General features: G+C 46.4%; 1 protein-coding gene across 1 annotated transcript in view; it reads left to right on the top strand.

Annotated features, from left to right (window-relative positions):
- Nucleotides 1–1,973: 1,973 nt before the first annotated feature.
- The window catches only part of FKBP11 (FKBP prolyl isomerase 11), a 64,929-nt gene continuing 51,562 nt past the window's right edge, over nt 1,974–15,340 (top strand). The window contains exons 1-2 of the mRNA XM_085600403.1: nt 1,974–2,250; nt 3,637–3,699. Of these exons, the coding sequence (XP_085456529.1) occupies nt 2,071–2,250; nt 3,637–3,699 (243 nt within the window). The 5' untranslated portion in view covers nt 1,974–2,070. The remainder of the gene's footprint in view (nt 2,251–3,636; nt 3,700–15,340) is intronic.

The following is a 15,340-nucleotide window of genomic DNA, read 5'->3' as shown; positions in this document are numbered from 1 at the left end:
TGAAAGCGAGGATGAAAATGCAATGAGTGTGGCAGGATGGTCGTTAAATGGTGGTTACGGGGAAGCTGAGTGCTGAAAGGCAAAGAGAACACGGGCCAAAGCTGGAAGAAAACACGAGATGCGAGAGGCATGAGTGTGTGGCAAACACTGGTGGGGCTCAGAGCATTCTGTTGCTGCCTTGATGCCTGTGTGTGTGAGCAGTGGGGCTGTGTGTGTGAAGTGCCTAAAGTTGCAAGAAAACATATGGTTATTTAAATCCTTAGACGCAGAATTAATGGAGCTAATGTTATCGACCTTAGAAGGATGAAAAGGGAATGAGCGCGGCATATGTTAACTTTATAAGCGCAGAAAGCGTGCAGGGCAAACTTATTATTTTGGTTGTTTGAGACTCAGATCTGGGCAAAGCTGCAAGAAAACACGGAGGGGGGAGGGCGGGCTGTGTGCTGAAAGGCAAAGAGAACACGGGCATGAAAGTGAAATCGATGGATGGCAATGCGTCCGTGAGGCTAGCCCTGTGGTGGGGGAGGGACAGTTGTGAGAGGCGCCATGAGGAAACAATCTCTCGGCATGCTGTGGCGGGGCGGGGAAGCGTATTCCAGGCGGGGGAGCGGACCCTTTGAAGTATGATGCCGAGGCTGTGGCTACACGTGCACGCGCCAGTGGGCTGAAGCTCTTCCCCAAACGGATTGCATGGCGGCACGATGCGCGTGATTGTGCGCGTGCTCGCCATGCAATCCACTTTTGGGAGCACTTTGAAATGCTCCTCTTACTAGAGTCTCGCATAGCGATTGCGTAAACACAATAGCTAGGCGAGACCTAAAAATGCATGGATTACATGTTTTGCTGGTTTTATTGCACAAAAAGCAGTGGTATTAAACCCACATATTTTTAAGACACCTTAAAATCTGGAAAGTATTACACAGTTGCGTGTGCGATACAGATTTTGTCGCCAATGTGCAAAGGTTTTACATTGTCCAGGCTACTATGATTATACAGCTTGGATGACCAAGGTTATCAAAATTATACGACAAAAAATGCAAATTATGTGGCACTTTGTTTGGCTGTATTATTTTCATCTGTTGGAGCTGGAAACAGCAATTTCGTTGAAATCTGCATATTTGGGAAATTATTTGGCAACATCCAATGCTCGCAGGCCTGGTGAACACTCTCTGAGCTCCAGCAGTGCTTGGTGTCTCAGGGGAATGCATTGGCAAATAAAAAAGATCTGGTTTTAATGTGCTACTGCAAGAAAGAACATGCATAGACATATGTCTCTTTCCCACGAATTCGTGCATTAAACCAAGCCCTTTAGGCCTTCCAAACATGTATTCGAATACTGTCTCGGCCGCCAGAGTGTGAAATGGTAGCCCAAACAACACTGTTTAGTATTAGGTTCCCTCCTGCCCCCGAAGTTCGGGTCTAGTTGCGCCCTGGGTGTGGATTTGTGGGATGGCAGGGTGTGGGAGGTAGATGGAAGGGGAATTTTGGAACTTAATAGGTGCTAAACGCGGTGCCTGCAGGATATTTAAAGAAAAAAGTTTCTAAGCAGTTTAGGCAGAATCCCTAGAGCCGGGGCAGAGACAGACACCTGCATGCACAACCTTCATGCAGGCAAGTCAGTGCGCTCCTCTGAAGGTTGGGGCCCTGGGCTTGGGCCCAGCTCGCCCATGCCAAAAGCCCACTTTGTCCTTTTGTGTTCCTTCTGTATATTCTAGTATTTCTGCCGGCTCCTGTGCAGTCTATTCCAGTTGTGTTGAAAAATAACCATTCTGTCGTTTGCTTTTGATTGGTGTTTACAAAGGAAAGGGGGGTTGTTTGGGTACTGCTGGCGTGTCCCTAGCAGGGGGGGGCAGATATTGGCGTGACAGTAACAGTACCTGCGGCTGTGGGCGGAGCCTTGGCTGTGGGCGTGGAGCAGGCTGTGGGCGGCCCCTGGGTGTAGGCAGGCCCTGCCTCTGGGCGGGCCCGAGCTGTGGGCGTGTCCCTTACGCTGTAGCATGGCCGCGGTTGTAGGGGTATTTCTTCCCCTCCCACTCACAGACAGACCTCCCCTCTTCTACCTCCTCCCCGATGGGCAGTTTACTCCTTCACGGCATCTGTATCTCCCTCTTTCTGCCCTCACGCGCCACCATGCCTCACCTCCTGTCTCTCGCCTCTCGGGGGCTTCTCCTGTTGTTGCTCCTGTGTGCGCCGCAGGCCCGAGCACAGAGCGAGGAGGAAACTCAGGCCGAACTTCTCATCGAGACCAAGGTGAGTGAAAAGTCTGCGGCCCCAGTACACAGAAAGACCCTTCTCAACACATGTAGCGCTGCACCTGCCCCCTCCGCTGTGACTGCGCCAGATACGCTGCCGTAACACTGCTCCATCTACTCATTTCCAACCCACACTTGCAAAACTTCATCCCCTCCGGCTGACAGCTGTTGCCCTGCCTGGGATCCTCAGCCAGAGAACTGCACATCTTGATGGGCGCCTGTTGTACTTCCCCACGCAAGGCTGTAGCACTGTCACCGGTTTACACCTACGACACTGACCACCGTGAGTAACTGTGCACTTACCTCTATTTAAACTTGTGAACCCCCGCCCTAACCTACAAGGGTGGCACTGCACCTTGACTGCCAGCTGTTGTCCTGTAAGGCTGGGATCCTTAGCTGTACAACTGCAGCCCCCGACCTACGCCAGCAGCACTTCCTGCATCTTCATTTGAAGCAACTGCCCACCATGTTCACCCGTAGGACTGCCCTCTGACCTACACTTGTAGCACTGCCCACCCCTGCCCAAGTGAGCACTGCCAACCATACACACCTGTGGATCTGCCCTGTGATCTACACCCGCAGCATTGCTCCCACCACCCATGTGGTACAGCCCACCATAAATACTGCCCAAACACACACCTTAGGCTCTGCCCACCATGCACACCTCGAGCACTGTCTACCGATCTACACATTTACTACTGGGCTAAATGTGTAGTACGACCCAGCAACTCCTGTGGCACGGCTCACCACCATACATACCTGTGGCACCACCACTCTATCTACACGTAGAGGACGGACATACTGACCCACAACTGTACAACTGATTCCCTAATCCATACGTGTAGTACGGCTCCCTCCACTCCTGCAGCAAAAGAACCATCTACACATGTACCAAAAACCCCGCCATACCCGTGGCAGTGACTTCCATTTAACATCTACTGCACTGTCCTCACTTACACTTGTAGCACTTCCCATCAAACACACCTGTGACACTGCTCACCATCGTCTCCTGTGGCACTGGCACTGAAGGGCCTCCCTGTCCCAACCACACACACACACCATGGCAGTGTCCGCTCCCCCTCCCTCCCCCCAAATCCCACTGCCACTTCCTGCACTGATAGCACCTCCCTTACCCACACCTGTAGCACTGCACCCCGCTCACTGTGGCACTGAAACGTCCATACCTGTACTACTGCTCCCAACCCACACTTGTCCCATTGCCTCCTCTACCTTTTTCCATTGGCCCCAGATCCCCACGCGAGCACTTCAACCTGTTCAAAGCCCTGATACACACCTGTAGCACTACCCTCCCCATGCCTGGACCAGTGCCCCTCACCCCGGGGATCACTGCTCCCCTCTAATGTCTCACCTCTTTCCCTCACAGGTGAAACCAGACTCCTGCCCGGAGACCTCTACCTGGGGCGACACGCTGCACATCCATTATACGGTGAGATGTTTGGTGATGTGTGAAATTGCACCTGCCTGGCTGCTCCTGCCAAGGAGAAGCTCTCTGTTGATTTAAGGAAGAGAGGCTGCTCCAGGCCTGGCAAGCGGTCATAGTTTTGTCTTGTGTGTTCATGCGCTTGGCTCCTGTGAGCTTACGTGCAAAAGCCCCGCAGCCTTGTAAACTCTGGCATGGGTTGCCTGGCCCTTGTGAGATATGGAATGGTGGGATGTCTGCTCTGTGAGCTTATCTGTCGAGGTCCCTGACTAACCTGGGGTGAGTAACACCTCCCCTCCCCGGTATGTTCGCTTTTGAGGTGGGACTGCCTCTGTGGGTTGGTAGTTGGTGGAGGCCTTTGAAGGCTCCAGTGTTTGCGTCTAGGAAGTCGCTGCATGGATAACTGAAGTAACAATGTGCCACTTATGGCAGTGCGTTTGGGATATCACAGCTACCTCTTGTAATTACTACAGATTAAACACAACCACAGTCCTTGTTATTAAGCTGTGGTTCTCATCAAAAAGCTTGATAAGTTGCTTTGCCTCTCCGTAGATCTCAGCTGAGTTTGATTTGAGTGCAAAATCTGAAGCGTATCGCATTTCTGGCGTCAACATAAACACAGACGCAAAACTGCAGTTTTCATGGACTTCCAACAACCATGAAGAGTACAGATGAAGTGCCACCTCATATCTCACAGATAATGGGGTACACACCCCCACAGCAGAAGAGCTCAAAGAGTCGGCAGTCTGAGCCAACCTCACTGGGCCCTGAGCCCATACCCTACACCGACTTTAACTGTAATCTATAACTATAGTCTAGTCATTAACTTAACCCAAAGACTAACCTTAGCTCGAACCCTACTGTAACCCTTACCTGAAACCTCAACCATACTCTGACCCTAACCTGATTCCTAAACCGGATCACTGACATAATATTGGAACCAACAACATTGTGACCAAAAATATAGTGATTACAAAAATATCAAAGCAAACACAAGGAGATGATGGACTGAGCACTGAAACTTTTCAGACACTCGCCCCCAGTCACAGATCTGGGTTTAATCAATCATCGTTCTTTAGCTCACTTTGCTACCCCAGTTCAGACCCAGCCACATTCAAATCAGTTTTGACCCTGTGCCTCATGGGAACAGTCCAGCCCGAACTGCCAAGCCAGGTCTTCCCTGGACTGGAAACAAGTATCCTGCGACCGGTTTCGGGGTAACACCTCTCATCAGCCAGGCTACCTTGAATCCAGTGGCAAAGTAAGCAAGGCACCCATGTTTGGGCATACCCTGCCAATTTAGGGCGAACAAAGTAAACACAAGGAGATGATGAACGGAGCACTGAAACTTTTCAGACACACACCCCCAGTCACAAATCTGGGTACAAAAATATCTAAATAAAATATAGTTTTACACTAACACCATTGGGAAATATACAGAAATGTTGTTTTTAAATATATAGTAGGGTAGGGAAAGCTTTGGACTTCGGAGGGGTAAAATGTACTATTCCCACTCCCGTCTGTGCATCAGCAGGGAAAGCGTTTCACTTCGGTGGGGTAACATTTGCTATTCCCCCACCAGTCTGTGCAACAGTAGGGAAAGTGTTGGACTTAGGAGGGATTAAATATACTATTCCCATTCCAGTCTGTGCAACAGTAGGAAAAGCGTTTTGACTTCGGAGGGGTAAAATTTACTATTCCCACTCCAGTCTGTGCAACTGTAAGGAAAGCGTTGGGCGTCGGAGGGGTAAAAATGGACTATTCCCACTTCAATCCGTGCAACAGTAGGGAAAGCATTGGACATTGGAGGTGTTACATTTTCTATTCCCTCTCAAGACTATGCAACAGTAGGGGAAAATTATTAATTACCCCAAACTTAACATATCTAAAAATTAACAAGTAAACATTTTTTACATGATTATTAAACAATGTAATAATTAATTATCAATAAAAAATATTTAATACTTAATTATCTTCTCACACAATACCACCACAAACCCAGCAGTCCACTCTTTAAAGGGGACTGAAATAAATAAGTAGAACACAATAAAAACAATGAATAATCTATCAAATAATTATGAATACATTATTATTATTCAGTATTATTCAATGTTACTTTAATAACTTCCCACCCTATGCCCCTAAAAACCCAGCCACCCACACCTAATATATAACTAAAAAGATATTAATGTATACATCATTTACATAATTATTAATCAATTAAATAATTATTATAAATGAATAATTAATTATTACTTGATTAACTTTCCATCCTTTACCTCTACAAACCCACATACCTGCACCTAATATATAACACAAAAATATAATTATTACACAATTTGCATATTTCATAATATATTAGATAATTAAAAATAAAAATTAATTGTGAATCAATTAATACTCAATTAACTTCTCATCCTATACCCCTACAAACTCATCAACCCGCACCTAATATATAAGTTCAAAATATAATTATTACACAATTTACATAATCATTAATGAATTAGATAATACATTGTACATTAATTGTTAAATAATTATACTTAAATAACTTCCCACCCCATACCCCTACGAACCTAGCAACCAGCTGCAACACTATAAATTACTATTAGCAATTAAATACAAAATTATGAATCACTTAAAATTACAAACTATATTTAAAAATATTAACAATTATACAATTACACATAAAATAAATATATGAGCTAAAATATGAAGATAATTCCCCCAAGAAATGTTGACAACTATATTAAAGATTTTTGAGATTACTTATCTAAAAAATCAATATTCTTGACAACAATATTTCTGCATCATGATATTTTTATCACAATTTCCCCCACCGATATTTCAGCAACGCAATAGTTCAAACTCGATATTTTGTCTAAATACCTTTTAAACCTGACCCTAACTCTAACCATCCCTGTTCAACTTTACCTTATCTATAACTCTCACCGTAACTCTAAACCTAACCCATAACTAAACTCTTTACCCTACCTTAACAACATCGACAATAACCAATTCACCTCAATACAGACAAAAATAATATGTTGTAATGACTTACATGAACTTTGCTTTTTTTTTTTTATTTTCAATGTGGCTGGAGTTTCTGTTTGTATTTATTGTCAGAACATAATTTGCTAGATTCATAATTTGATATGCAGCCTGATATACTCTCTAGTATCAAAACACTCAAATGAGAAGTAGGAGTATTTGCATGCAGCCTGATATACTCTCTAGTATCAAAACACTCAAATGAGAAGTAGGAGTATTTGCAATCAGTATTATGTTCGGTGGCACGCGTTGTTTGTTTAAAACTGCCCTCACCCACAAATTGTGGCATGCTTCATCATAGGGCTTGCTAAACAACTCCCCGCGCAGACCAACGCCTGGGGTGGAGAAAACGGGAGGGGGAAGACAATACAAACATAAAATTTGAGCGATCAAAAAAGAAATATAAGTGCAGAACATAGAATTTAAAACTGGCTCAGGAATAGCCACCTATATACTTTATTCCCGGACTTCCCAGCGAGGATTAAAATAAATATAGGATGGTGGTGACGGCAATTATTAGTAGCCCTGCACCCCTCCTCCTTGCATATCTGTCAACGTGTTTCAGCCGATTTGATGTTGCCCTTCCCGGGCCCTTACGGCTTTTAATAGGACCTAAGATCCCCTTTATATTACCCTCCTTTCCTGCCTTACTTTAGTAGGTTGAGGATAGACTCATTCCGGTCTAAAGCTGCTTAGACACACTGCGGTAATACTGAGTTTCACAGTTGTTGCAGCTCGAAAAAGCACGGGAGCGATGGCAGCTTCCTGTAGACAAACATTCGTCAAGGTGAGGCCGCTGTCCATGTACTGCTCTCCGCACGCCGCAAGCCCTATGATGAGGCATACCACAATTTGTGGTGAGGGCAGTTTTAAACAAACAATGTATGTCACCGGACATAATAGCTTGATTGCAAATACTCCTACTTCTCTTTTGTGTGTTTTGATATTTGCAGTGGAGGCTGATGTAGGAGTTTTTCCTCTTCCCCTCAGTTGTGTGTGATTTATACTGTCTAGTATATTTGGCTGCATATCAAGGCAAGCATAAACTGTGGCGACCATCACTCTTACAGAGTGTTGACATGGCCACAGCTGCATTTAACAGCAGAGACAATGGAAACACGGGCTGTACTTGTAAAATATAGGAGGGCCAAACTATTATTTTCTATACAGCCCTTCTTCCTGATTTATGATGGAGATCAAAAGGGAAAAGCGTTTGTTCTCCATGTTGGCTACAGCAAACTGCTGATGTTTCCTTGTTTGGTCAGTAGAGATCCATGAGTGACTGGCACCAGGGCTCGTCTGTGCTGTACAGATTCTCAGTTGGTAATCCCCTGAAAAGGATGAAATCGGATTAAAAATGAAATGTGGTGGAAGCGGGAAGATAAGCACATATTGGCTAATTTATTTATTTATTGCATTGATACATTGCGACCCTGGCCACCGGTGCAGCATATAACAATTCATTTACAACAGAACATCTTTATAACTTCAGCTTTCATCTGCATCCCAGCTAGGATTCGGGTGGTTATTCCTTACTTGGGACATTTGGCCCAGTGTGGACCCTTGCGGGGGGGAGAGCACAGGCCGAGCCTTGCGGACTGTTTCACGTCATAAATGGAATTCCCATCGAAGGTGGGCATCTGTGGTCCCCAATGATAAGTAATTTGATATTTTAAACTGAAACTACCTTTTCATGCACTTGAGGCTATAGGCTCTGGTAAGGAGATATTGTGGATATCCGTTTGCTTTATGCAGACCCCACAGCGGGGGTTAAGTAGTGGAGAGTTGTATCCGGTCACGCCCCAGTTAGCATAGGCATGCCTCAGGTTTGGGCCCCATCTATGTTTTTCATTAGTGATGGAGCTGTTTGCCAGACATGCACGCAGACTGGGGGAGGAACAAGGAGCTGTACTGCAGGGACACGCACATGCAGTGTAGTTGTATGCAGACGACGTCCTGCTATATGCCTGTAACATTCAAGTTAGTCTACCAATGTTGTTGCTGCATCTTGAAGAGTATGGCATGGCCTCTGGGCTCAAGCTCAACAGATCTAAATCCTGTATCTCGGGTCATTCCTACTCAAGACACTTCTGGGTTGAAAGTGGGGATCCATTCATTCAAGTATCTGGGGGTGCCTGTTTATAGCCAACAGGATGATTTTGTGACAGGGAATCTAACTAGGGGCCCAGCATCTGTGAGAAGATCACTACGTTTCTGGAGGAAACTTTGTCTTACTCCGATCAGTAGAGTAGCTGCTGCGAAAATAAATTTCTTCCGCAACTACTGTACCTGTTCTCCTCCAGCCTAGTCCCTCTCGCTGGCTGCTTCTTCAAAGCACTGACTACTGAATACGAATCTGACGGACATGATCTAGGGTTCGGGTAGGTGTGAAGTGGTGTTAACAAAGCTTTATCTCCTAATTGAGGAAGTGGGGCTCGGTGCCCACAATTTTGAAATATACTACCTGGTGGCACAGCTCCACTGGACGGTCCCATGGTTGGACCCTGGAGGCTCTCCAGAGGCCCAATCAATACAGGGGGCAGTGGGAGATACCCGTAGAACTGATTTTTTCTTAAGTATGCAGAGTCACTCCCTCCCGGCTGCTCTGCTCCCCAAAACCGCTAGATATTGTTGGTGCAGATAACCTGCAAAGAACTAGGCAACACATGGGATGTGCACTAGAGATCTCTCTACGGTCCCTGCTGTCCCCTACCAAAGTGAAGGAGGTGTTGAGTCGTGCAGTGAAGCGGGCGAGAGTTTTGCAGGTGGGACAACCGTATGTCTCTGGCTTCTTAGGATGTTTGAGGAAATGAAGAGTATATCCTCCCCCTGAACAGTTCTTGATGCACGCAGCTATTGGCTAGGCCATAGCCGAGACATGGGAGCAGGTGCACACTGCGCATGCGACAGACCAATCACTACTAATCCTATAAACAAGGGGCGGGGAATGTGCACGGTCACAAACATGTGCAAGGCTCTCACAGATAGTTGGGAGGAGGATCTGGTTGACAAGCTCACAGATGGAGAACGGGTGGTCTCGCTCACAAACGTCCTGAGTTTTGGGGGGTTCTAGCTACAAACTTTGATTGGTCCATGTTCAAAGGTACCAGTCTGATTCTTTCAGGATTCAAGTTACGCTGAAGTTGGTAAAGCATGATTGGTCAATGCTTCACACAAGATTGTTGCGCGCTGGTCACAAGGTCATATCCCACCAATAGCAGCTGGGACCGAAATCTTTGGAAAAACTATCCTGTCAAAACATAGCAATTATTAGTTGGTCCTCTTATTGAGCTTGACCCATTATTGCACACGGCCAAGGTTGCCCACTGCATCTGATGAGTGGTGTGGAGGTCACTTGGAGCATGCCCATCTTCTTAACCATAGACTTTGGCCTTGGTTTTACCAAGCATAAGTACTTTCTTCAACTTGTAAAACCGGTCAGAGAGACTCTTCAATACTCCAGAAACCAGACTCGGCAGCAAAAGCCTGAAAGGCGTTATCGGTATACAACTTGGAATTCAGCAATAACTGCATGCCACTCTCGAGTGTGACCATAAAAGGCAAAGTAACGGCAGTAGGTGAGAAGGAATCTCATTGCATGGTGATGTGTCCTTGGAGACCCCAGCCACGTGTACCCCGTAATCCAGATATAAATTAAACGACGATAAGCGTTTGGACATAGAGCACGCCTCAAGACTCCGAGTCGTCTTTGCGAGCAAGGCTCTACCTTGGAAGTTCTGTACAGAGGAGCTGAAATAACATTACGGTCAATTTGACTCCACAAGCCCTCCCCATCCCGACCACCATTTGCGAAGCTCAAGTCAAGACATTGCTCTGGTTCTATAGGACAACATACACTGCTGTGACGGTGCGCCACCAACCTGGGCACGCCCAATGCAGGGGTCATCGTACCCTTTAACCACTCCTTAGTGTATAAGAGTATTTATAAAGCACAGACCTATCTACAAACCAAGAGAGCCCTGTACGACGGTGTGGGATATAAAGAAAGAATTGGGGTAGGGTCTGTTTAGTTGCTGTGCACTGTCTGGTTGGATAGTCACTCCTAATGAATTTAGTGGCATTTGTACACCTGACTGTTTCCTAATGCTGTGGCTGCTGACACTTGGACAACAAGAATGTGGCAGTTGTGCAGGCACCTGCCCTCTGGGACTCAGTACCTGCCCATTTAAAAGCACTGCGCGGAACAGGCCCAGGTGCCCCAGAGCTCTTTACCTCTCTTGGCTGGACTGCGGCACATCCTGTACCATAAGGGCTGCTTCTCTGATACTTTCCAGTGAACCTTTCCCCATTGACCATTATTAGCAGTATAGTACCAGGGGAGCTTTGTCTCCATACATAGTCATTGGTCTGTAATGCAATTTTATCAGTAGAGACATGCTGAAATGTTTTCTAAACCATTCAAAAACTCATGCCCTGGTTTTCTGAACACTTAAAATACCCAGGCCCCGGGGAGAATTTCCTGTTTGTTCATAAGTAGTAAACTGGTAGGTGACATTTCATGGAGAGTCTCAAAGAGCTGCCACCAAGATTCCTGCTTCCAACCAAGCACCCCTGCCCTCTTGGGCTTCTAGAAACCTGCTGGAGTAGTGGGGACTGTCTCTCAAATGTATGTTTACAGATTCACAAGTAACTCTGCCCCGCGTCTCATTAAATGTTAGTCAAAACGTAGATATTGATATATTTTCTGATCTGTCTGTTTTTGTTGCACATATTTTGTGCAGTGCAAACTCCACCAATTCCTTAGCCATTTGGTGCTTTGTGTTCTCTTGGCATATGTCTGTGATTTGGAATTATCCAAAGGAGAGTCTCCGGTGCCTGGCGCCCTGTGAGCAATCTATGGGGATGAAATTATGAGGCCCCTTTCCTTGTTTATGAGTTGATGGTGTGCCCATTGGGGTAAGGCGACCAAGGAAACTGATCGCAGTGTGACAGTGTATTTTTTGTTTTGATATTGATATGAGGCATATTGGTGACCTTTTGTTTGTGATCTGTGCATGAAGTAATAAATGCTTAAAACATTTTCCCACTGTTCACCTGCAATCTTAAAATGTTTTGTCCTCACACACTTAACTGCTGCAGTGCGTTGGGTTTGATTATTTCTGTCTCTAAGCTAACCTGGCCCTTCTCTTCCTGCCACCCATTCATGTATTTCCTGTTACTTGTAATTCTTGGTCCTATCCTTGCGGGGTTTGATTCCTCTCCTCCAAAGCTTTCTTGGAGCTCATAGGCCTAAGGCTGGGTAATTGGATGGCTTGACCCTCCTTCCGAGACTACTCTTCTCCAGAGCGACTACTGCAAGCCACTAAAAAAGAGAATTACGGGCTTATGGGTATCTTCCTGAGGCATCGTCCCTATTTGGGACAGAGAGGGCCTAGGTCCAGAACCATACTTTTGACCTTATCTTCCCAAAAGCCCATTCTCTCCTTCATCTAGCCTTTGAATTATATTCCCTCCACAGTATTACCTGACTTCCTACACTATTACTTCTGGGAGCACCAGATGACCGCTATGTGGGTTCCAACTGGTCACTTTTGGTTGGACTTGAGCATTTAGCCTTGCAGCTGCCTACAACCCTTGTATTCCCGTGGATTGTTCCTCTGGCGCTCGCGGGTGAACTCCGTGGCGCATTTTTACCCTGACTGCCTGTAGTGAGTGCATTTCTGGAGGCTGTGCCTCTCACTCCTGGATTGCCTCTGTAGAGCATTTACCATGGTGGCCTGTAACCAGTGGGTCTCTGTGCGTTGCTCTGCTGTCACAGCTGATGGACCACAGAGAGCACGTACCCTGTATACCCTGACCGCCTGCAACAGCGCATACTTGAGGGTTGTTGCTATGTTGCTCCTAGACAAACTCTATATAGCATTAACCGTAGCGAGTAAATAATGAAATCTACCTGGCGCTGTTAATTGTAGGTGATATAAGGCTGAATGTGCCTGATAGTAGCTGGATATTAGGGCCTAGTTTCCTCCATTTGTGTTTTGATGCATGTGTCTCTCTACCTGTGCGGGTTGTCTGGGTGTCATTTGTTTGTGGGCCTGCACACCTGTTCTTGACCTTGGGACCCGTGCTGCCTTTTAGGACGCTCTTCTTTCGTTCCTGGGTAGACTCTACAGATCCTGTACCATGGTGGCCTCAGTGCATTCATTTGAGTTGCTCCTGGTTGAATTCTAGAGCTTTTCCCTGGCTGGCTGTAACTAGTGCATGCTTGTGGGTGGATTCTGAGACACTCTGGGTGGGCTCTGCATATAAACAGTGCTTCCTTGATTTGCTTCTCTCCTTCTCCTGTGTGATCTCTATGCCGTGTTTTACCCTGCCTGCAACCAATGGTTCTTTTGTGGATTGCTCCTCGGCCGCCCCCCAGTGGACTCGAGTTTTACTTTATTTATGTTACGGAGCTCCAAGGAGATCCACATAAAATCACACCATGGACTCCTTACACCATCTATCTTCACCGCCCTTAACAAGAGCACTCCAATAGGTTGTTGGCCTCATTCAAGAAGGTGATCCCTTCACCCGCCAGGGATGGGTGGCCAGACCACCTGCACCCCTTTCTCTCAGCCTGCTTCATTTCACTTCAGGTGTGAGCGCAATCCGTGAACACGAGGAGTCTATTCCATTAGTATTGCATGAATCCAAAGACGCTTCCAAAGTAGGCGAAACTCATAGCCTGCACCGTTAACCAAACACCATAGTAAAATAATGTAGCGCTCAAAGGGTTCCAGCAAATCCCTGTCCTGTGTTTTGGTGTTGCTGCACTTCAGCACGTGACATTTGGGTGCTATATAAATGTAAATGTAATACAAACAATGAGGGTCTGTCAGGTGAGGGCTTTCCTAAGAGCTGTATTGTATTATGTTGTATTGTACCAGTTACATATACTTACTCCCACTTTGTAGGGTGTTGAAGTGCTTCCCCGCATGGGTTCCATGCTACACCGTGTAGGTTGTGTGGTTGGAAGGGTGTTGTCTTTGTTTTGATTCTTGTGGGGGGCTAATATTGCCACCTTCAGACCTCCCTTAGTGTGTGATGTATGCCATGGGTTTTCACCGGGTAGTGAGCGCTCTGCAGGGGAGGTCTAGGCACTTTGGTCATACATCGCTCCACCTAGCCGTGTCAGCTAGAGCAGGTTTACCAAGACCTTAGAAAAGCTTAACACAGTACTTAGCACTTTTTTGCCCCAGACGGTCAAACCACCCCACACACTAATATTTTTTTAGCTGATTTTCCTGATAGTATTATGGACTGTATTCAGTGATTCGGATAACTACAACATCCTCTATATTTGTGAGGGGGCTGTCTCTCTAAGGTCATATTTTCTTAAGCGCTGTGCAGGCGCAAGCGAAGTAAAGCCTTTGCATGGTACTTACTATCCAGTGCAAAAAAGGTTCCCTTTTCCAAGCCCCAAAACTGCTTTGTGCAGCGTTGCGTCAAGGGAGCGTTACTGGGGCAGATCAGTGAAAATAACCAATAGGTTTTGAGACAAAACCCAATCTACTAAGACAGCCACACACACTGGGCTTTGTGTCAAATATGCCTACTTGAAGCAGGTGTAAACAATAGAAAAAGTGGTAATTTCTCCAAAAAAGTTGAGTGCTGTGCATTGCAGCACGCAGCCACGCATAGAAAACATCCAATGCATGGAATGTTTGGGGTTTGTCTAGGCACAGGATTTAGAACTGCGAAGGTACGCGTCTAGTACAAATCCTCTAATAGACAGTGCACACTTGCCTCTGTAACATGTTGTGATGCTGTGTGTCTTGCAAAGCGGTACAAAAGGGGGTGGTGATGGACGGAGCATCAGAACCAATCAAACACTCACACCCAGTCAACAGATCTGGGTTTGATCCATCACCGTTCTTTAGCCCACTCTGCCACCCCAGTTCAGACATGGCCATATGCAAATCAGTCTGACCCTGTGCCTCATGGGAACAGTCCAGCCCGAACTGCCAAGCCTTGCCTTCCCTGGACCGGAAACAAGCTTCCTAAGACCGGTTTCTGGCATTTCAGCCATCTTCAGCCAGGCTTGCTTGAATCCAGTGGCAAAGTGAGCAAGGGACTCACGTCTGAGCATACCCTGCCAACTTATGGCGAACAAAGCGGTACAAAAGGGGGTGGTGATGGACGGCCTCTGTAACATGTTGTGATGCTGTGTGTCTTGCAAGGCAGACTGTTTGTGCACCAGCACAGGGATGACTGTAGCTGCAGGCCACACTTAGGCGAGGCACCTCTGTTGCACCTGCCTACCTGAAGTTGTAAGGAACATGGCACTCTTCAGTGACCTTGTGGCTGGAAATGCGTGGTTGTTTGAGATTTGAGGGACAGGATTCAGTGACTCCTGCCCCCAAATCTCAAACAACCAGGTGTCCCCAGCATGGCATGCCAACAGACCGAATTCAGGAGGGAGACTCGCGATTTATGAAGTCAAAAATGACTTTATTTTAGCTGTCTTCTACCTGAAATTGCCTCTGCTTCAATATGTCAGTGGGGAAAATACATTCCCCCGATTTGTTTTTCCCAAATCTCCCTCTTTCCAGTCATAAAATATTGGCATGTTAGTGCCTTCCTTTGGGCAGGG

Source organism: Triturus cristatus, chromosome 4_2, assembly GCF_964204655.1.
Source record: "Triturus cristatus chromosome 4_2, aTriCri1.1, whole genome shotgun sequence".
NCBI lineage: Eukaryota > Metazoa > Chordata > Amphibia > Caudata > Salamandridae > Triturus > Triturus cristatus.
This window is presented reverse-complemented; position numbering and strand designations above follow the sequence as displayed.